This window comes from Thermobia domestica, chromosome 2 (assembly GCF_964235325.1).
Source record: "Thermobia domestica chromosome 2, izTheDome1.hap1.1, whole genome shotgun sequence".
NCBI classification, from domain to species: domain Eukaryota; kingdom Metazoa; phylum Arthropoda; class Insecta; order Zygentoma; family Lepismatidae; genus Thermobia; species Thermobia domestica.
In genome coordinates, this window is record NC_137455.1 from 330,415,583 (window position 1) to 330,439,649 (window position 24,067).

The following is a 24,067-nucleotide window of genomic DNA, read 5'->3' on the forward strand; positions in this document are numbered from 1 at the left end:
GACTCACTAAACCCCAAATCAAACAAATAACATTGTGAAGTTGAGGTTCAGTAAGGGTGAGGGCCGAAAGTGATTTGAGGTTGAAAGTTGAGTGATAGTGAATGGTTATGTAATGATACAAGATTAAGGGCACATGAAATTCAATACATTAATAATTACTTAATGACGTAATAGGATGCGTATTAATTAATCAAAAAAGTTCTCACCAAAGCACCCGTATGACAATTCAACGTAAAAGTTTCACTGATCAACTCTCTTCATCCTCAATGTGCGTTTCTTAAGAAATTATGCTGCTTGTAGGACTATATACTTTGATTAGATTCCTCTATTGTAGAAGTAATGTTACTGCTATTAAATTTCCTCGTTAAGAACTCACGCTTCTTTCCTTGCGAGTACAGTTCATGTAAATAAACATCATCAGTATAGATGATTTATTATATAACTTTAGTTTTGTAGAATTTTAACTTATGCTTTTCTTCACGGAATGTTTTTCAATTTGCTTGATAATTCTATCTCACTTGTCATGTATAACCGGTGAATCATTTCCGGTGGATTCTCATATGGGTGCTTTGGTGAATACATTGTTGATAATCGTTCGCAACCAAAGGTGTAGCACAGACCTCTTTCCAAACTATTTAGAGCTCAACGCTTTCGTAAATATTTACAAGGCAGCCTCAAGTATTTAGGTCTGATCTTAGCCTCAATCATCCTCGTTTATTAGTAGTGAAGTGAGGAATGAAGAGGTGATGTAAAGATCAGAAGAAGTTGTGTTAAAAGTAAAGTTAAGTGTGGTTTGGAAAAAGTGCACATCTTTGATGAGTTGTAACTATTTAAGAAAATTAATTTAAAGAGATTTAAAGCTAAAATCTTAGAAATAATTTTTTATGACCTTTAGCATAGTTACAAACCCAATCAGTATGCAGTCATCAACAAAAGAAAGTATTATATTGTATATACAAATTGAAATTGCGTAATACAGAACATGCTACTTTTCTCTTTCTCGCTTATTGTACCATTATATATGAATGTCGTAGGTCAGCATTTCTCAAACTGTTGTCCTGAAGGCCATTTTGTATAATACGTACTTACGTTAAAAAAAAAAAAAATAAATAAAGTCAACATACCTTGGATATTCGTATTATTTATGTTTATCAGTCTAACTATTTCGACTTCTTTAAAAACGTCTGGTGTCTTTATTAAAGCACCTGTCTCCTAGAAGCAGATAGGTAGCCCACCTACATTCCAGTACTTGTGAACGTTTCTTTCACATATTGAATTGAAACACCTTCTTAAAGCAATGAAAAAATATCCAGACACTTAGCTATCACTGGATTAAACGCTGATACATAAGCTGATCAAATAAACAAAATAAAATAATTAAATAGATATTTTGCCTTGTAACAAACTGGGTGTGTTTCAAATTCCGTCACCATATTTATTCAGGGTTGCCAAACACTATATTGGTGCATTTCGTGTAAGTATGATTAATTGCAAATACAATGCTCCACATTGGATGCGAATCAAAATCTGAAATCCGAATTTTGGACCCAGATCCGAGATTCGGATGTCAGGATCCGGCAAGATCCGGATCTAGGCCCTGGATATCCGGATCCTAAAATTTTTGGTCATCCCTACTCCACACTACGTATGTAAAATATTATTAGTAATTTATAAAATATAATTGAAGGCATGAAAATGACAAACAGATAAAGATCAATTTCTCAAAAACGAGATTTTCATATATTCGAAATCTATGTTCAGTGGTCTGTCAGTGAGTGTGAAAACAAGAGTTGCATGCTTACCCATCCAGAGTTGCATGCTCCAGAGGGCTTTTAAACTTAACCGTTTTTTCGTTGACAATGAGAACCAAACAAAGGCAGGATGTATCTGGTTTTCGTTCTCAGTTTCTGAATAAATATTTTCTGGCTACCCTGGCTAGCACTAACATTTTGTGCGTAGTTGCTTTCAGACGAACACAAGTATTGTAGTCCCCGTGCCACAAGTACTGCGTTATGATGGAACTAAGTAGCGATAGTTTTGTGGACGATTCAGATGCCGATCCAGATTTTATTCCAAGTGAATGTGATGATCGTGATGTGATACATATACAGCGAAAAACAAGAAAATGGAAGAGAAATGTGGAAAAGTGGAAGCAGAACGTTCGCAAACGTAATCTTAATAGCGGGAAACCATACATATCTAAGAGAGGAAAGCCGATGCCAGGATGTGTTTCCATGCACTCAACAGTTTTCCAGTTCAGCAAAGGATAAGATACTACAAGACATTAATAATCTGAATGATAAAAGTATTGCAAGGTGCATACCTGTCAGCGCTAAAACGACTTTGTGAGATCCAGCGAAGGCGTCCTGACTTCATATTGAAGAGACGGGGTAATCCATCACAAAAGGAGTTTGTAATTCAAGAAAAGAGAAATGCATCATTTAAGTATTACGTAAAGGTAGACGGCAAAGAAGTTTGTAAGAGTGGCTTTTGTAGTTTACATGGCATCAAAAAAGGTAGGGTTGAAAGGCTTGCCTTATACAAAAAGGTCGGTAGCACGCCTCCGATGGATATGAGAGGGAAATCTGAGGGTTCCAGGGTTAATAAAAAGCCAGAGAATGTTGTGCGTCAAGTAATAGACCACATCAAATCTTTTCCTACTAGGAAATCACATTATTCTCGAAGAGAATATTTAAACCAGACCTTACTGTATTTAAAAAAAAAAAAAAAAAAAAAAAAAAAAAAAAAAAAAAAAAAAAAAGCATTAACTTTACTTGGAGAAACATGAACCAGAGGTTTTCCATAATATTTCTCAAGGGATCAAATGTAAGCCAGAAATTTCGTACAAATATTATAATGTTTTTAACACCACATTCAATTTAGCTTTTGGTAAACCTCGCAGAGATGTGTGTCGTACTTGTGTCGAATTAAAAGTCAAAATAGATAGTGCAATAGATGAGGATAAAATGAACTTGCAGTGTGAAAGAGAGGTGCATTTGTTAAAAGCACAAAAATTCTACGATGACTTGAAAGAAAAAAGCAAGCAAGCCCAGGAAGATCCATCAGTCGATGTTTTATGTTTAGACTATCAGCAGAACTTCCATCTCCCTGTTCTACCTGTTGGAGAAGTATTCTACAATAGACAAATATGGATTTATAACCAGTGCATTTATTCCGCCAAGACAGGAATATCAAAAATGTATATGTATGATGAAACAGTCGCAAAAAAGGGAGCAAATGAAACTGTCTTTCCTTAATCATTACATTGAAAATTTCGTGGACCCTAGTGTAAAAACTGTACATTTTTACAGACAACTGTGGAAGACAAAACAAAAACGAAACTCTTGTCCAGTATTTGTCCTTACTTGCTACTACTAAGAAATTTGAAAATATTGTTCATCACTATCCAGAACGAGGACATTCGTTTCTCCCATGTGACAGGCAGTTTGCACAGATTGAAAACCTCAGACGCCAAAAAGAGTATGTATATATATATATCGTAGGAATGGTATTCATTTGTTCAGAGGGCATCCAAAAAGTTTCGCGTCATAAAAGTTCAGCAAAACATGGTCAAGGACTTTCATAATATCTTGGCACCTTGGTTTGTTAGGAACTTAAGGAATGCGTACAAGGCGTTCAAAATCTCTGCTTACAAGGTTTTTTAGTATAAAGACCAAAACATTTGTGTATCACACGGACACTCTCCGGAAATAGAATATGATTGTTTTATCGGAGTCAAGGAGATAGCAGACATTTGTGAAGTAAACCTGAGCAATGCACCTTGAGCTTACTACAACTCCCTTCCAATTAGCGCAAAGAAGTTGTAAGATATACGCAAATTGTATTCCAAATATGTTCCAGACATTTATAAAGGATGGTTCAGATGTATTTATATGATGGATTTATAAAGGATGTTCCAGACATTTATAAAGGATATTTTTTGCGATTGACATACCATCGTATGCCAATCTTCACTGTGTAGAAATTGAAAATAACACGAGTGATACTGATACAGATATGAACGAGCAGCAGACATTTTCAGTGAGTGTGAAAAACAGATATCTCCATTTACATTTTTGCATTTCTGTAATAATAAAAAATAAAGATTTTTTTATTGTTAATTATAAGTATCTTGAACAGTTAAGAGTTACACTTAATTCCAACCATGTTGTGGCAATTATATTGGATATACATAAGTATTCTTTGGTCTTTACCTTGTTATCACTCTCACTGAGTTAGTATTTTTATCTGGTTTTGTTTTCTACGTCTCCTGTAAAATTAGCATTTTGGTCTTTATCTGGTTGTCATTTTGATGCCTTCAATTTTTCCTAGAGTTAGATAGTTTAAAATTGACGTTTCAATTTCAATTTATCAGAATGAGAACACAGGAAGTAAATCTTGATCAAGGTTCAGTGAATAAAAGCTGGAATCACATCATTAAGCTATTTTAATCTAAGAAAAATTGCAAATTTCATACGTTTTTCATATGTAGCGGTAGCATCTATTTGCAATTTCACACTTATGCTAAATATATTAATATAGTGCTAGCAAACCCCAATAAATCTGATTACGGGATTTTGAGTACACTTCGTTCATTACAGGTAAAAATACTTATTCATGTATTTAATTTAGTTTGGTTGATCACTTTGTGTACCAATGTTTAATCTAGTGATAGTTAAGTAACTGGATATTGTTTCAGTGTTTTAAGAAGGTATTTCAAATCAATACGTGGAAGAATTCACGTACTGGAATGTAGGTCGGCATCTTGATCTATTTCTATGAGACAGGTGCTTTGATAAAAACACCAAAGGATTTTGAAAGAAGTCAATAATTAGCGTGATAAACATAAATAAAAAGAATATGCAAGTCACGTTGATTTAATTCTTTTTATTATAAACTGAAAATTATTTTGCAGTAATATTTAACATAAAAATCAAGACTTTTTTGACTTTTCTTTTATACTCTATTTCAGTTGATGTTCGAGTGTATAGTTTTAATTTCATTCTTTGCGGTGAGTACTTAATGAGGATATCAGAATTTTTCGCTGCGCCGCAACCAGAGGCTGAACAACCTGCCGCTAAGAAGGTAGTCTCAAAGAAACCTGAAGCTAAACAACTTGCAAGTGCGCCACAGCCAGCAGAGAAAAAGGAAGAAAAACCCTTCATGATGACACTGAACTTACGAGTAGAAAAGCCTGATATCATATTAGTGGAAAGCATGGATGATATTAATACAAATGCCTTAATATTACACGTAAGTTCATGCATTTTCTTGTTTTGATTCAGTTTTAAATAGTAGAGAATAGCGTTGTGAGCAGAGGAGTATCGACTGTGGGCCGTGGTGATTCAGTGGTAGAGCGTTCACCTCTGGTGCATGGGGTCCCTGGTTTGATCCCAGCTCGCGCCAAGTGAACTTTGTAGTGGAAAACATCGTATGCGTGGGTTTCCTCGGGGTACTCCCGTTTCCTCCCACTTTATTCCACCATTTCATTCATTTCTCATCATCACCGTCTCCTTAAGCCTAGCCGGCATAACTGTGGGACGTAAAACTCAAAGATTTCATTTCGTTTCATTTTTGCGTATCGACTGTAAACAGTGCCTAGGGCAAGTGCGGTGTTTCCCTTTTCTCTTATGTGCATATTATTTCAGTTTCATCTTTTTAACTTCGATAACTAATTTGAAGAAAAACAACTTCCAGAGAGCGAACTAATTTCAAGAATACTTTTCGCGTGTTCTAACTGGAAATTTGTCTTGTTTCCGTGTCTTCTCTTGACGTGTTCTGTCTCGATACTGCACCCAGTCTGTTTTGATTTGTAGACGCTCGTAAGTGGAAGAGAATCAGTTTCAACTTTGTGAAAAATTTCTCTTTACTGGCAATGGGAACTGAAATGGTTATCTACTTAAAGACAAATTTTTAACAAATTATTAAAAAGATAAATGGAAACACCAACTTCATTGATTGTCTGTAAGGGTTTTTCTCGACGGTTTCGGGTACTTATACTGTGGCCTTGTTCACCAAGTTAAGTCAGTAACATGAAAATCGAATCACTTTATAAACACATTTTGCACTTTTAGTGCAAGGGTTCAAATTTGGATTGATATCTGTTGTTAAACTGAAGAAAGAGTTTAACCTTTTCTGGCGACATGAAACATATAAGTGTTCTCAGGTTATTAGCCAGGTTAAAATATTAACTTACGATATTTTGAATGCAGTACGTTGCATCATCTTCAAGGATTGTTATGAAAAGACCGGAGATATGTGGATAAACACATACAAATATATATATATACAGGGTGTAACAAAAAGGTACGGCAAAATTTCAGGGGTGGATTCCTTATGGATAGACAAGCAAAAAAAAAAAAAAAAAAGTTCGTCCATGCGTACGTCCCTGAGGATTGTTCGTAGGTTTGTTTCGGGTCCTTCCTTTTCGATTTATTTCATAATACAGTCAGTTATTTCATCATTCATTTACATTTGCGTTATTTGTTTTTCTACAGAAATTTCATTCCATCTCAATTTATGAAAACTCATCAAACTTACGCACAGGTAAGTAGGGAGAAAAATTGAATTGTAGAAATAATGTTTAAAGGAGGACACAATTTCTGTAAATATTTTAACGAATCGTTACCTTGTTCTTGTTTAACATTTCTATAATTGATAAGATGTGCATGGGATCACCCACTTAAAAATATTACAGACTTAAAAATAAGAGGATTGCTAAATAAACGAAAATGTAACATTGGATGGAACTTTATAGCCTATTACTGAAAACTTAATATTTCCATATTTTGTTTCAGAACGAAGTTAATATTAAATTACGCATATCAAACGAACAGCAAGTAATAAACGGTTCTATAAAGGATCTGCAATTGTATAGCTGCTGTTATAATCCAGAGAAGAGGACAGACACAATGGCAGAGGTGAGATGATTAGAAAATAGTAATAATTTGGAATGTTGTGTTGTGAGGTGTGCAGGTCAAACGCATAGCTAGTTTAATTTATGTAAAAAGACATTTAAATATTTCGAAACATGTAATAAAATATCTTTGTATTTTCAATCAATAGATGTCACCTTTTCAGTTAAGTGCTGACACCCGATGAAACATTTTTGTTTTTAAATCGCAATCTTTTTTTTTTTTTTGTTTGTTTTTTTCTCCTTTTATTAAAGTAACTCCTCAAAAGTCTTTCGGCTCTGAATCAATATCGAAAATTCTTTTCCCGGAGCGGGAGTCGAATCCGGGATTACAGTCTTGAAAAGTATGTATGCCTGTCATTTAGCTGTTAGGAACATCTACTTTGATGTGTAAAAATTTTTATGAGAAATTTAGCGAATACTGTTCTCACATTCTCTTCTTTCTTATTCCTGTTTCGTATTGGTATGAGAAAATTATTTATTTGCTGTAATGGTGGAACATTGAAGGAACAATCTTACTGGATATCGAATTCATTTGAATCCATTACCATCCATTACCACACTTATCAACAGTGACGTTAAATATTAGATCATGCAGCCTAGACCACTGTATTTTAACGTCGCTGCACAGTGTAGTCAATTCAGTTTCATGAATATCACAAAGAAAGCAACATAATGGATGGAAGTAAGTTGTAAGATTCGAAACCAGTTTATTACTGATGCTGAAGATAATGTACTGTGAAAATCCAGTGATGAATCTTGACACAGTAAGTAAGGCAAATTGCCAAGATATACTAGATACTTCATAATGTTGAGGTATAATCGTACACGATTTTACCTTGCTAAAGATAAAAAAGAAGAAAATAAAATTGGTGAAACCATTTTATTTATTTATTCTTTTATTAAACGAAACTGTAAAATTGTTGATGTTAAATCTAAAACTATGGTAAGTTATTATAAGCAGAAGAGAATTCAGTTCTGCTTATAATTGTTATATGATAGAATTCTCTTATCTCAAGAATGTCCAAAATTATTGTCGCATGCCTATAAATACGTTGTTGTAGGAATATAATTTGATAACGAATTCGCCCGGTATTTTTTATAATGTTAGTATGCGTATAATCGGCAAAGATATGTATGTAGCAAATTTCATGTTAAAAGAGGAGTAAATAAAAACAATAACACGAAAATAAAACTTTCGTCCATTTAGCAACATTTTCTTTTACTCATTCTAATTTTCGAATTTATAATTCTTTTCCTATGAAATTTACCACAAATATACATTTCCCAATTATATACATAGTATCAGTATCAAAAGCACCCTGGAAAATCATTATCAAATTATATTCTTACAAAAAGACAGTTATAGATATATGACAATCATTTTGGACATGAGTGTACATTGTAAAGCAAGAGCTCGAAACTTTTAATAGAATAATGGTCAAAATATTAATCTTGCTCTTTGCTAATGTGGTACAATATGGTGAAGTTTTAAATATTTTATTACAATGTAATATGCAAAAGAAGTCTAAAATGTTTTGGTTTTCTTCTCTTTGTTAAGATTCTTTCGAAGTGTACAATTCATATAGCAGGGTCGACTCCAGAAAACGAAGGAATGCATATGGAAATTTTCACAACAGAGGTTGTTTTAGCTGTGTCTCCTGGTAAGTTCTAAATGCTTTTTGTATTTATAAGAAAATCTTCATAAATCCATTTTGTGTTTTAACAGTCAATTTTTCGAGCTGTAATTAAATCTCACACAAAATTGAACTCTGGCTTATTTCTATATAGAGTCATATAATAAATAAATAAATAAACATCTATATTTAGCTTTAATTTAAAAGTTCACTATCCTTACTTCTGGATAACGTAGAGCAGTATAGACTTGAAAGAAAAATAACAGACTTGCCTTCGGAAATTCGTCAGAACTAGTTAATTTCTGACCAGTTGCGTTTATATTAAGCATAAAATATAAAAAAGGAACAAATATCGTTATGTAGGAAGATTTGTGAAAACATAACTAACCAAAAATTAGGAACACAAATAAAGTTAGTTACAAGTGAGTTTCGTTTCACATTGTGAAACTGTGGGAGTCTAGAAAGGGAACATATATTATTGTGTAGGAAGATTTGTGAAATCACAACTAAACAAAAATTAGGAACACAAATAAAGTTAGAACAAGTGAATTTCACTTCACATTTTGAAACTGTGGTAGTCTATAAAGGGAACATATATCATTGTGTAATAAGATTGTGAAAACACAACTAACCAATAATTAGGAACATTAATAAAGTTAGTTAGAACAAGTGAGTTTCGTTTCACATTGTAAAACTGGTAGTCTTCTAAACTCTGTGAATTCAATATTGAAACCTGAAGTAATAGATTATTAACTTATGGCTGCAATAGAGGGATAATACGAGAGATGGAACGTTTTCATCGGACTCCGAATCCATATCCAAAACATCTCGTCTTCAGCGTGGGAGACCCTGGTTCAATTCTCGCGTGAGCTCATGTGGTTCGGATTCCATGTTAAGGTGTGAGTCCACTCTCTTGTAGTCCCTGTGCTGAAAGGGACGTTAAACTCCAATTCAACCAAGAACATTTTCCGCTATCTCTTACGGTTATTACCAGAGCTTGAAAAATCTTGCTTGCAAGTACTAGCTAGCCAAAAATCCTACTATCCAGACCATTTTGTAAATGTCAGAAAGTACTCGCCACTGGCGAGCAGGCGAGTGATTTTTCAAGCCCTGGTTATTACTATATAAGAATCAATATTGAAATCGAAAGTTGTACTAGTTATTACAACAGTGATTTAAAAAAAAATCATTTGAATCTAGAATTTCTAAATGAAGTCCGATTTTATGCGGTTTGTGGCAAATGATCAAGGAAGGATGGGAGATTTATTGAATTATGCTTTTGGTTTAAATTAGTCTGGGGTAATATCGGCCACGCTTCAAGAAAAACAGCAAATATTCGCCAGTATACCTTACAATTGCCTCTACTGAACTACTCAGCAGTTTTGCATTAGGATTGTTAAAAAACAATTAAAAATACTTATCATAATTAGAAATACTAATTATATGTCGTTATTTTTCTCTTGAAAAGTACTTAAGTTATGGTTCGCAATAAAACGAATCCTTCATTCTCTGTAGGTGAGAAATTGATTCCCTTTGGTTAAATATATGAGAAAGTAAGAGGACTATCAGATTGAGATATACCCGGTAGTAAAATTTCAGGAAAGGGAGATATACTGAGTTTACAGAGTTTCTTTTAATGTGTCAATCTTTAATTGTCTTAAACCACTGCAACAAAATGTATTATATTCTGAATGGATCAGACGTTCGGAATATACAATACTTTTGCGACTGCGTAAGCCGTCGCTTCAGGGGAAGGGGCAAGGAAAAACGAAATTTCACTTATTTTTCAGTGGGAATGGAGAATTTTCCCTCTCCAAAAGCAATGAAATTGGTTGGGCAAACAATACTGATATGTAAATGATTCTCAAACATTAGTGAATTCGACACGTGTCATTTTTTACTTTCTACTTTTTCTGCCTTTTTTTATCAGATAGAAATGATACTACACCTCACATTACCACCCGGTAATCTAACCAGACCGGGTTCCGACTGACATTGTAAACAATGTTAAAAATATGCATTACCGCTACATTCCAAAGAGAAACAAAAATATAAAGGGGCAAATCTCAAACAACCCCACATACCGGCAAAGTCACACATTTTGTGTGTCTAGTACGATAGAAAATGAGTAATTACCATCAAAAATCTTTTCTATTCTCAAAAGTGAGCTGCGTCACATGGAAACTATTGACAGCTACTAGTTTAATCATCTTTAAAGAAAGGCGACGTTTACCAAGATTTTAAGCAAGTTTAGGTCGTAATGTTTATTTAGGAGAAAAGGCCTGTAGCAAAAGGCAAATTACTGTTGTAAAATTATTATAAAGTTTTTGAAGTAAATCGCAAAACAAATTTGGAAAGTCACATGGTTTTCGGTGGAAAAAAATTTAATCGTTAACCTGGGATATTTTGTAATCGTCAGCATTTTTTAAACTAGTATCAAATTAAGAATTAATTCCTGGAAAATTAATTAAATTAGAAATTCTAAATTGATTAATTCAATCATTATCTTTTTTTAACGGATAAATTACAGCCCTGTTAAAACACTAGTCATAAATGTTCGACTAGTTAAAAACACTAGCTACGATTGGTGTACGTAAAATTCACGAAGAGGGTTTACTCAATCTCCGTCCTGATATATATATATATATATATATATATATATATATATATATATATATATATATATATATATATATATATATATATATATATATATATATATATATATAATTTTTTTTTGAGTCGCCAGCGTATTCGAGGACCCATTCGATCCCCAATGGGCTCAAACAGAGGAAGATTTTATTTTGACTGTAAAAATAGCAGTTCTATTTCATTGTTATCAATATCAAAAAGTTCACAGCTAGACTCATTTAAAGTAGGCTACCTCACTGTAGGGATCTACCTTTAAAATCTTTAAGAATAAGCCAAGCTATGAAAAGTTGCTGTAAAAGAAAATAAGAGAGGCAATGATATCTCAAAGTCGGCTACATATTTGTACACAATTCATCCCTGCGTGCTTTCATTTAAGGCAGCACAAGAGTCAGGGATTTTGGGAGATGTTAAGCAAACAGAGGTTGTGAGAAGACTGACCCTTCCCCATTAGCAGGAGTCATATTTATACTCTTGGCCATCTTCGATAAGCTTGTAACTAACTAAACTAATATGAATGAAATTTGCTTATGCAACACATTACACTACTACTACTATACCAATAATAATAATAATAATAATACGGTCGCCTAATTTTTTTTTAAAAATGAAACATTCCGTGAAGCCTAAGTAAATGAAATGAGATGAACATATGATCATAACAACAGGGACTGTAGTTCCAGAACAAGGTTGATTAAATTTTAACTAATACAAGTCCATAAAGGTAAGGAAAAAAAAGGGTGTCCGAGCTATTCCGAAGAATTTCAATAGTCATGGAGGGCGCGGTGCCTCAGTGGTAGAGCGTTCACCTCCGGTGCTTGGGGTCCCTGGTTCGATCCCAGCTCGCGCCGTGTCGATTTTGTGGTGAACAAACACCGTGCTCGTGGGTTTTCTCGGGGTTCTCCCGTTTCCTCCCATTTTCTTCATTCAATCATATTTGTTCATTTCTCATCATCACCGTCTCCTTCAGCCTAACCGACATAACCTAGACATAAAACTTAGATTTCATTTTATATTTTCAATAGTCATCATCTAAAATCACACTTATTTTCTTTATATTAAAATATTACATCATATGTTATTACATTACGCGAACGTGGAAGAAAGAAAAAAAAAAAAAAAAAAAAAAAGACGCAAGGAATTCAGAAATTTAAAGTCCCAGAAGCAGGTCTGCAAAATGCCAGTTCGAGGAAATATTCGTATAATCAAACTTTAATATCAGGGAAATACGCCATAAAGGATTGATCAAACCGAAATGCATTACATTTATTAACCTACGCGAATCCCACTCTTAGAGTCGACATTTCAAACTAACAAACGAAATTTAAAAAATCAAAATATTGGATACGTGGTCTACTACCAAAATGAAACACCTTTATCCTCCCTAAATGTCGTGAGTAATGATGAACCATAGTATATTGATTGTCCACACAAGGACCCATGTGTTTGAATCCCGAAGGATGCATAGTGAAAATTTACAAGTACTTTATTCCGGAAAATAAGCGTTATTTTATTAGTAAACGTTGTACATTGACTGAAACTGATTAAAAAAGAAGTACTTCAAGAGGTCGCTGTTGGATGTACTCATGCATGAGAGCGATGATTATATTAAAATAAGGTTTGACAATATTATTTGCTCATCACAGAACGAAGTCATACAATAAGTTCGTAATGCAAAATAAATTTCCGTTAAGATTACTTTGATTTGCTATTGTTATGCATTCTATCTTCAGTCAGGTTGGAAAATATATATATATATATATATATATATATATATATATATATATATATATATATATAAATAAAACCAAATATTTATAATTCAATTAACTCTAAAGGCAAAATGGCTTATTTGGGGGGGGGGGGGTCTGTAACGTACACAAGAAAGAATGAAGAGAAGAAAATTCACAGAAGGGAAAGTAACACAAATTTCTATAAGTCTTTATTTACAATCACATAAAGAAATAGGGAAAGGGAAAGAAAAAAAAAGAATGCATTGTTTTGCTCGACTTCGATATAGTAGAGGTCACCTCACTATTAATTTGAAACGGTATCGACATAACATACATATCCCAATCTTATTCCAAATATAAATTTAAATCCGAAGAAGTTATTAGATTTATGTAGCATCCAAGATAAATAAGTATTGCACCCCTGGAAGTATAATTATTCTACTTTAATATTAAAATATCCAAATATAAGGGCGCCTAGGTTCGAACCTGAAATTTACAGTGAGTCGCGCATGTTCTACTATTTAACCATACAGAAAATAATCCAAACGGAAAAACATATAAATCTCAATAAGCATTATAATATATATATGTACAAAACCCATTGACCAAAATGGGGGAGGAGGGTTAAAAAAACTTTAAGGGGTAAGACAGAAGGACAGATAGAAGAAAGAATACAGAAATTACAGAGGCAAGTAAGATAGAAGAACGGATACCGCCAAAATGGTAATGCCCCCCCCCCCCCAAAAAAAAAAAAATACAACAAGTATCGACTTTAATGCCAAATATGCATCTTAATATGCCGAAACGGGTGGCCCACTAAATACATGGCCGTCAATGTCACCGAGCGCCAAAGTACAAGTCTGTGCCTTTTAACCAATCATCTCACAAGGAAGAAGCCTTATAAATTGATTACCTATTTCATTTCATTTCATCCCTTTAAGGACATTCTTCTTCTCTTTTTATCCAGGTTCTGTATTAAGCCACGACAAGTCTAATGCTTACAAGTCTAAAGCTGAAACAAAATACTAACAAAACTAAAAACTTGGAATTCCAATACAAAATTAACTTACATCGTAGCTTTCTAGTATTAAAGTAAAATATATGAAATTACAATAAAGTATAATAACAAGTCACATACCTTAGCGCGACTTTTTTTTGTAAGTATCGATGATTTCAACATCAACTAGGAACAGTTAATTTGTTTTCGTTATTCGTTTCCATCTTCTGTACTACATTCAGTATTGGTTGATATTTGTTTTTGAATCCATTTATTCCTCTTCCAAATCCATTATGTTTTCCCCCCTTATTTTCTTCGATTTCTGCAGTTTTACCTTTCACATATTCATTCCCCTTGCTTTACTATTTCCGTATCTTTCCGGTTTACCATACTCGGATTCTAAAAGTATAGTATTCTTACTCGTTTTCTTTGTTCATCAGCGTCTTTACATTTCTTATTGAACCACAGTTTACGTATCTTGTCCCAATATATCATTGCTTTCTTTCGTTTTTTTTTTTATAGTATCACGTACATTTTCCGTGTTTCATCAACATCAGTTTTTTTTCTTTTTTTTTTTTTTCATTCATTATCGCCTCTTTCATTACAAACTGTTCTTTATTAAGCTGCTACTCTTGATACTAAAATTTTGTAAGTCTCCCGGCAGTTGAGAAACCAGATTATAGATTTCCTCCACATTCATTGTAATCAGCTTATTAATTTCATGTATCTTCAGTTTCTTTGAACATGTCTATAGAATGTTGCGTGCAGTGCTGCTTCATAGGATTCGAGTTATCTGCTCTGTCACGCAGAATTTCTGTTTCTTCGTGGTTCTTGCACTAGAAATCACATATTTACCATTTAAATGTTTCACTGGATTATCTAATTATTACTGACTTTATAGGTTAAGATACCCTAGAGTCCATGTCTATATTTAACCATATTGACAATAAAACGAAACAATTGATTGCTTGAAACTCATTCAACTTTGCAGAATTTGGATGTGGATCTATTCACTATAGTAGTTAGTATAAATTAGTGTTAATATATAGACTTAAATCAATTACGTTACTTTTGTTCGAAGGTACCATTGGAATCTTGACAAGCATTTCGAACACACTAAGCCCCAAACCGGCAGTTGAAGAAGAAGCAGGATCAAATGAAATAGATTGGAAAGACCTCTGGGCTGTGAAGAAAATGGATGAAGACTCCTGGTATTTGAAACCAGGTAAAATGTGTGCAATGACATTTCTTTATTGCCCGTGTTTCGATATTAGTTTAAAGTTGTAAGTGACCTAAAAAAAAAAAATTGGAATAATAATAATCACCCATATCTATATATTATTTTATATATACATTATACAGTATGTCCAAAAATTCGATGCCCAAATTCCGGGAGGTAATACCTCACATCAAATGATAGAGAAAAAGTACAATAAACATGGATCGAAAGATGTCTCCTTACAGAGTTATAAGGTGCCGAGTACGTCGGAAAATAAACTTCAAAGCTTCATAACTCGAGAACTACGAGACTTAACGTAATCGTGTTAAGGAATTACAGAGAAACTAATATATATACCTAAATATTAGTATTTCACAATCCTCCGGTACCAGCGCAATGAATTGTATAGAGGAGGATGGAATACGGGAGACATTTTCAAGTAGTAATTAAGAATAAGTGACAATATTTGAGTAAATTCAGTCTGAGAATAATTTCTTCTCTCTGTTAGTAATCGAATATGACTAATACCACCTTTTCATTTTATGTAGCAGCCTTTATTTTCAAGAATTATGCAACCACACAGCATACTTTATCTTCAAAGAAAAGTTTTTGATAAAAAAAATGAAATTTCGATAACAAAATATGATATGATAACTTTCTGAGAACGCATTTAACAACTTGCTTCTGTTTAAAAGTAAAAATTATAAAAAGTAAGTCATATCTTAAGAGTTCTGCAATCAGTTATATCTGGAAATATTTACGACCAAAGGATTACAATATAGTTCTCGTTAGAATGTACAGATGTGTAATAACCATAAATCTTGTCGTTCAACTGGCAGTGAATTGAATCCATGTCTCATATTTGTCAATGGTTTCGCTACCACTGAATTACCAAAAAATTAAATTCTTTCGATAGCGCTTAATGGGATTGTGTGAAAACTGAATATTGTATAAAGAGGCTTTTAGAACGATTACAACACTAAATATCTCCATTAAAATGTCATAAGAATAGCCAGTTGTCTGCAAATTAATTCCATTGTTACGTTAACGGAAGTTTGTGGAGTAGCAAATACAAGAAAGTGACCATATCCTGTCAGTTCATCTATAGCAGAGAACACAACATGCAGAAGACTACGTTTCAGTTTCAGCGTGTTACCTGCATTGCACGCTCCGAATGTACCATAATATCAGGATTACTTTCAAGACGATTATGTTAATTGTCATATTGCAGAGGCTACTAAGCAAAAAGTTCAACGATTGGACTGGTTCACTCATAGTTCTGGTAAATAGTGGTGCTGAATTGCAACGAGACGAGACTAGACGAAAAGAGATTTTGGTAGCAAGACAGCATTCGTACAATACAAACAGATGCTTTTTCCGAGAGAAGACATTACTTTCAGGACATCTTTCCAAAACAAGACAGTGGCCCCGTGTGGCGTACTTGCTAACGCTCTCGCCTTTGGTGCGAGCAGTCCCGGGTTCGATTCCTGGTGGGCGCATTCGGTTGAAAAAGTGTAACAGCTTTTTCAGGCCAGCCATCTTGAGTGAGTTTTTTTTCATGGGTTTCCCTCATTCACACGAGGAAAATGCCGAGATAATACCTATCATAATAGTCCCGGGCCGCTTCCTTCCTTCCCCATTCCTTTCTTCCTTCCCTTTCATCGGATAGTGTGCTCGCCGAGGGTCGTCATTTCTCATATACGTGAAAGGCTAAATGGCCTTAGATGCCGACAGCTCAGATATCTAATTCCTAATCCTAATTCAAAACAAGGCAGTATTCTTTAGAATATTTTGTTATGCGTATTGGAAAACACAGAAGAGCGCAGTTGGAGTTGTTATTGATAATCAGAATTAATAGGCTCTCATTATACACTTAAAATTCTTCTCATTTCACTTTCTTGTCCAGACTTATGTCCAGCTACCTTGTTAATAAATAAACAATCAGTGAGGACATATTTACTCTAAATAATAATACAAATTTGCGTAACATGTAACATTCAGTTAATTATCGCATTAGTCCATAAAATGAAAATTATTGACGAGTCTATGAAACAATATTGAATGTAGCCAAGAACGGTAGCGTGGTCCTGTAACTCAGCTCTTTTCAAAGCCAGATAGTGTGGTGGGGATGACCTATACTGAAAGAATTTATATTTGCATGAAGGTCTGTGGGCACTCCAACTACACTGAAATCAAGGCCCAGTCGTGTTTCGGAGCCCACGTTAATAGTGTGTCCCGCCATGCATAAGCTAGGTATTTATATGAGGACGCAAGACATAAAACTGAAATATTAGATTTCTCAGTAGTGTTAATCTTGTATTTCTATTGCCATTTATTGAACAACCAACTGGAAAAAACACAAAATGAAGATAAATAAGAAGAAAACCAAAGTGATGAAGTGCACAAGAGCAGGACAGGAAGGGGCAAACGTATTGCTAGAGGGAAAGAAAATCAAAGACGTTAAGATGTTCCCCTATTTAGGAAGTCTATCACCGACCCGAAGCTCTTTTTTTTTTTTTTTTTTTTTTTTTTTTAATTTAAAAGGGCATTGGAAAAGACAGACTCAATTTCAAACTTTATTAACCAACCCTCGTATATAAAAGGAACAATATCGATGCTTTCTTCATTACTTTGGTATTTCGTGCATTTGTGTTGGTAGGCCTCACTTTGATTTTTACAACCATATATGGTCGAGGAACAAGGACTGTTCACGTGATAGTTACATGCTTGGTGAACGTCCCTTTGAGTCTGATTTTCGGGACAATCACTTTCCACCTACGCACTTTTATAACCAAAAGCTCATTGGATGATAATTCTGGAGCCGACGCTAGGAGTGAAAATCGGGATTTGCCCGGCTGACCATATACAAGCTTTGGTTTGCTAAATAGAACGCTCAGTGTGTGTTTGGTACGCGCGCATGTCTTGTCACTTCGAAGGGCACCCACAAAGGCGAGTGGGGTGCATTAATTTAAAGTTAACACATAAGCGCTTCGCTTGTACGGGTTGAGCTTCGCACGTTGAAGCGCCGTTGGCATATGTGAGAGTCAATTTTATAGTTTATTGTCAGTGATTGTTACTCATCTGCGTAAAATAATTCTTCTAACAGTGTGTAAAAATTTCATGTGAAGTGACTCGTAATACGTGTTAGCACTTGAACATTCGTTGGTGATCTTAGCAAGGAATAATTACTCCAACTTGGATGATTGCTTATTCCCACAAGTAGGGAACCACAATGGACCTTCGAAATTAATTGACGCAGCTCCAAGCCTATCTCAGCTTCAGTACGGGAACTTTCCTGTGGACCCCTTATATGCTCAGTGGATTCGACGCCAGGACCCGAGTGATATCAGCTGACCGGTCGAAGATTAACTGTGAGTAAGTGAAACATTAATTATTGATCGAGCCACCTACCCACCTTTACCCTGGAAGAAAGTAAAAGAAAAAATAGAGTAGGAGGTTAACATGTTTACATAAGATATTTAGTGAAAGATGTATGCTCATTTGTGATCTTTGATGTCCCTTTGTGTAAACTATATTCGGCAACATTATATTTTTTGCACAATTTAATTAGGTCTTGTGATTCATATTGTAGGATAATTTTTTTTATTCGTTAATATTTGTACTTAAGTTAATCACCTACACATATTTTTATTTTTTAATGGTACTTATGTTTTACGAACCGTTTTTTCTCAGCTTCGGTTTGCAATAAAATATAAGTGCGGATGGAATTGTGATTTGCCGTAATAAAGCTGGGAGGAATGCATATAAATTACATGACAGGGAGAAAGAATTATGTTTATATTTATAAAACTCTAACAACGGCAAAAACACGATTACAAGTCTAATATCCTCGGACAGAAGAAGTGAAAAAGACGTAAGTTCCAGAATAACACAGGCTATACAAGCATTCAATAGGAAAAGAGGACTGCTAATATCAAGAAATATGTCGTATTACGTTTGTAAACGATTTATTAAGGCCCTGGTATGGAGCGTGGCGCTTTACGGATAAGAGACGTGGACATTGAGAAAAGCTGAAATATCCAAGCTGGAAGCATTTGAAATGTAGTGTTGGCGCAGAGTGCTGCGCATATCATGGACCGAAAGGAAAAGGAATGAAGACGTACTAAAGGAAGCTAATGAAGGACGACAGATCATAAAGATAATAGGGAAAAGAAGAAGCAGCATGCTTGGGCATCTTATTCGGCATTCCGATTGGATCACCGTGCTGATAGAGGGAAAGGCAGAAAGAAAACCAGGAAGAGGAAGACCAAGGATAGAACATCTAGATGCAGTTAAGAAGAAGAGACCTTATCAAAGTATAAAACAGCTCTCCCAAGGAAGAGAAAAGTTTTAAAATTTCCATGTTATCCACCAACCTATGATTGAGGTGAGAAAGAAAGAAAGAAAGATTATGATTCTTCTTCTTCTTAGGGGCCGCGGTGGCTCAGTGGTAGAGCGTTCACCTCTGGTGCTTGGGGTCCCGGGTTCGATCCCAGCCCCCGCCAAGTGAACTTTGTGGTGGACAAACACCGTGTGCGTGGGTTTTATCGGGGTTCTCCCGTTTCCTCCCACTTTCTTCATTCCACCATTTCATTCATTACTCATCATCACCGTCTCCTTTAGCCTAACCGGCATAACCGTGGGACGTAAAACTCAAAGATTTCATTTCATTTTTTCTTCTTCTTCTTCTTTGTTTAACTCATTCATCATCAAATTGTAGCTATTCCTCGATGTCTACTTTCCGAACATTATTTCATTAAGACTTTTCAGCAGCTTCATAAAATATAAATGACGAGGTACTGTATATTACGTAAAAATTCACTTTATGTTATTTAAAAGCCAATAGCTACTTGGATACTTATAGTGATCTTTATTATGAACTAATTTGCAGGATATACATTCTATTTTAAAATGTATAGGACATAAAGAAGTGCATTTCGTTTCATTTCTGCGTTTTCTTTCATTTTACGTTTCAGTTCACTCTTTGTTTACGTTTTAACCACATCCGTGGGAACTATTGTGATAACGTACTTTCACATACCTTGCTTATACGTCATGATAATGCTCCAGCCAATGAAGGTACATGTGCAGACGAAATGAATAAAAATGCGTATGATATAGGGGGCCCGAGACCTTATTTTACGCCTGGGTTCTAGACGAAATGGCCGGGGGTTTGTCAGGAAAGCGGGAAGAAGGACACGACATTCTGCAAGATTGTGGAAGAGTAAATGGAACTGCGTTGTGCTAGTTGCTAAGTTCTTTTGTTATTTTATTATTTTTTTTTCATTCATTTTTTCTTAAATTTTTGTTAACCTAGAACAGAATAAGTATGTAACAGTTATAAGCATCTCAAATATAATCAGTTGAACTGAGGATGCATTTTATTCAATGAATTCCTCGTTGTTGGTGTGCATAGTCCGCCTATTATATATTTTTTTATACTATGTTCTTCACAATAGAATAAATTGCTGAAGTATATATTGTTTTTAACATATATATTGTGGTTGTTGCGGTTGTTTGTGGTGATGTTTTAACAAAACTTCGTTTTGTTTGAATCACATTACAATTTGCATGGTAACAGCGTTTGTGTGCGAATAGCGTTGTATACATTCAAGTTGTTTTTGGGGAAGCTGTGAATGCATGACGCTGCACGGATTCCAAGTTCGATTCCCGAGCTTGGTTATTACGTTGGTATCCTTTGCCATCTACAGTAATCATAATATATTCAAGTATCTTTTCACATATTACGTTGCAGGATACTCAAGTATCGTTTCACGTAGCACGTTGCATGTACGGTAATATGAAAAAAAAAAAAATTAAAAAATATATTTAAAAAATAATAATCTGACAGCTGGAGTGGTAACAATCTGAATCTCAGCTTGCTATACTGGTATATCGGAATTTTTGGTCTCTGAACTTTTTTTCAAGCAAAGCTTATGTGACCAGATGGATTCCAAGAATCAACCAACTAATTTGTGATCATTTAAAATTAAATATATTTGCTGCTTTAAATGAATAAAAGAGTAAACTGTCAGGAAAACGGAGATCAAAGTTCTACCCTATCCATTTTTCTCTTTTCTTAGAAGCACAAAATAATAATTCAAATTTTAATTGTTTTTCTTTTCTCGTAATGACATGGAACAAAATATTAAAAAAAAAAAAAAAAAAAATGACGCAAGTATCTAAGTGATAGAATACCCATCGTGAAACGAGAGACTAGGGTTTAGTTCTCTACTAGGGGTGAACGACAAGATTTTTGTTCGTAATGCGTTTGTATTTTCTAAGAACTAATCTGTAAATTTCCTCGCTCTAACAAAAAAAAAAAAAAAAAAAAAAAAAAAAAAAAAAAAAATCACAAGTATTTCCATAGACAAATAATGGTTAAACTCTAATAGGATTACGCGTAATGTTTGTAATTTTTATTCTTAAAAAGGAGTTAGTAAATTTGTCAACATGTTACCACACCATATTTTATTATCAAAATTTAACTACAGTATCAGAACTTTTCTTTGAAGATAAGTGCTGTATGTGGTTGAATAGTTCTTGAAAATAATAATGGCTGCAACATGAAATGGAAAGGTGGTGTTAGTCATTTTCGATTACTAACAGAGAGATGAAGTTATTCTTAGATTGAATTTACTCGAATATTGTTACTTATTCTTAATTACTACTTCGGTATAGGAACTGGTGTGTAATCCGACCTGAGTCGGGTTCATCTTCCATTTTAACACTGAATTTCTCACAACAAAGCTATGCGAACCAGCAAACACAGACACAACCGTCAAGCCCAAACTCTGACTCACAACTGGCATAAAATTGAACTTGATCACACCACTCAAAAGGTCGCGCATGCTGTGTACAAGACTTTTGAAATGACCCTCATATATATATATATATTTAATTTTCTTGACGTACGATCATTGAAAAGATAAGAGTATTTATGGTAAACTTCCAAATCACTCTTAATTATGTAGTATAGTCAGTGTACAGTCAGTAACTTTCCTGTAGTTACAATCAGGAAAGACTTATTTAATGTTGAATTTAAAATTGATTGATATATCATTATAGGATTTGGAAAACTACAAAGTATATATTTACAATTATTATGTTAGAAACTACTTTTGAAATCGTAATTATTGTAGAAAAATCATAATTGTAGCAAACAAGTTGCGTATATCTGTTTAGCTACGAATAGAACTAAAAATGTTGCAAATGCGGTACAGATGTAATATTTTGAATCTACATTGTGTCTATGTATTTCCTTCCTATAACTTTATTCCACTGATTCTTTCAGTTTCTTTCATTTGCATTTATCATCTGTTTCCTTTAACTTATAACGAAGGTCAAATAAAAAACGATATTTTTGTAGTTTTTTGTGTAATCAGTTTTTTATATATATAATTTATTTATTTATTACCCAGAGGTTGGTGTAGACGCAATGGAAGCAGTTGCTGCGAGCGATGAAAAGGCTCGGAAAGAAGTGCTGATCTTTTCTATGCCTTCCATAAGACTCACTCTCGAAGCAGGCATTGGAAATAAAACTCTTCCGATGATTGCTTTGGAATCCAGTGTACAAGGCTCGATCCGTGACTGGAGTTCACAGGTATGGGGAATGAAGAAAAATCGGAAAACCCAGATGAAACATAATTCAGTTTATTATTATTATTATTATTATTATTATTATTATTATTATTATTATTATTAGCTCTTCAAAATATCTTATATATTTACTTCAAGTAACTAAATGTCAGGTAGAGCCCGGCATCTCGCATGACATACCTTTGTTGATGGAACGTTTCAATCGTAATCCACTTATAGTGGTTGCTATTGTAACTTACCTTCATTTTCGTAGTGTTGTTCGATTTGTGTGACTATACAAATTTGATAAGTCTCATTCAAAATGTTCCACATCGTTTCGTTTCAACTTAAGAGGATCTTATACCTTTTACCACTGGTTTTTCAGGTCTCATAAGATAACATGTAAATTTTACTTCATGAATATCGAACGATGCGTGGTACTCAACAACTTAAAATTCTCCATACGGATACAGAAAAATAATAGAAATTTGATGGTTATTTCAGTTTCACACGTAATGATACAGATCAAGAGTAATTAACTTTTTTTGGGTAACATTGTAATGGATTATATTTTGAAGGTTATTTGCTCCAATTTGATCTTCGCAAACAGATGTGTTGCTGACAGGCACGGATTTTCTTCTCCCTCTCAACAGTCTTGGGAAGTAACGTAACACAAGTAACGCGTTACTTGTAACGCGTTACTTTTTAAGTAACGTTTCCTAGTAACGCGTTACATTTTTCCAAAGTAACTGTAACGGTAACGCGTTACAAATTTTTGAGTAACGTACCTAGTTTGCGTTACTATTTCGCGTTACATTTCGGATAAGTAACTACAATATATGTATATTTTTTTTCGAAAACAAATGTTTCTTTCCTGTAAGTGAATTTCTCAGAATGGAACAATGGAGCATGAACGATGCCAGTGACCGACAATTCCTGCACTGTTCGCCTTTTCCCGTTTCGCCTTATGACCTCTAGCAATGAAATTAGCATGTAAAACCTGTTATCACTTTTCATCTTAATGCAAGGCGGAACGGGAAATCTCGATGTGCATTTTTCCGTTTCGCCTTACGAACTTTACGCTGGTAGGCTTGCAAATACATTCATAGATACAATTTGATTTGTTTATTTACATAACAAACTATAGTGCCTCTTGTTGCTTTTGGAAGATGAGGACAGCCTCAGGGAAATCACGTGTACTGATTGCAAGCACCTGGAAGATTTTGTCTTAGATTTTGACAGCTCCAAATCAATACATTCAGTGAGTAAACTACGAGTGCAATGGTACTGGTAGTCTATTTTACTTTGAATGGTGTTTTTATAAAGATGGAGAACGAAAAT

The 24,067-nt window shown here is 34.2% G+C and overlaps 1 protein-coding gene across 2 annotated transcripts in view; it reads left to right on the forward strand.

The window, feature by feature from the left end:
- The window catches only part of Vps13 (vacuolar protein sorting 13C), a 426,449-nt gene that overhangs the window by 188,414 nt on the left and 213,968 nt on the right, over nucleotides 1-24,067 (forward strand). For both annotated transcript variants that reach the window (XM_081749100.1, XM_081749101.1), the window contains exons 27-31: nucleotides 4,973-5,253; nucleotides 6,798-6,920; nucleotides 8,475-8,577; nucleotides 15,011-15,154; nucleotides 22,570-22,751. In XM_081749100.1, coding sequence (XP_081605226.1) covers nucleotides 4,973-5,253; nucleotides 6,798-6,920; nucleotides 8,475-8,577; nucleotides 15,011-15,154; nucleotides 22,570-22,751 — 833 coding nt within the window. The remainder of the gene's footprint in view (nucleotides 1-4,972; nucleotides 5,254-6,797; nucleotides 6,921-8,474; nucleotides 8,578-15,010; nucleotides 15,155-22,569; nucleotides 22,752-24,067) is intronic.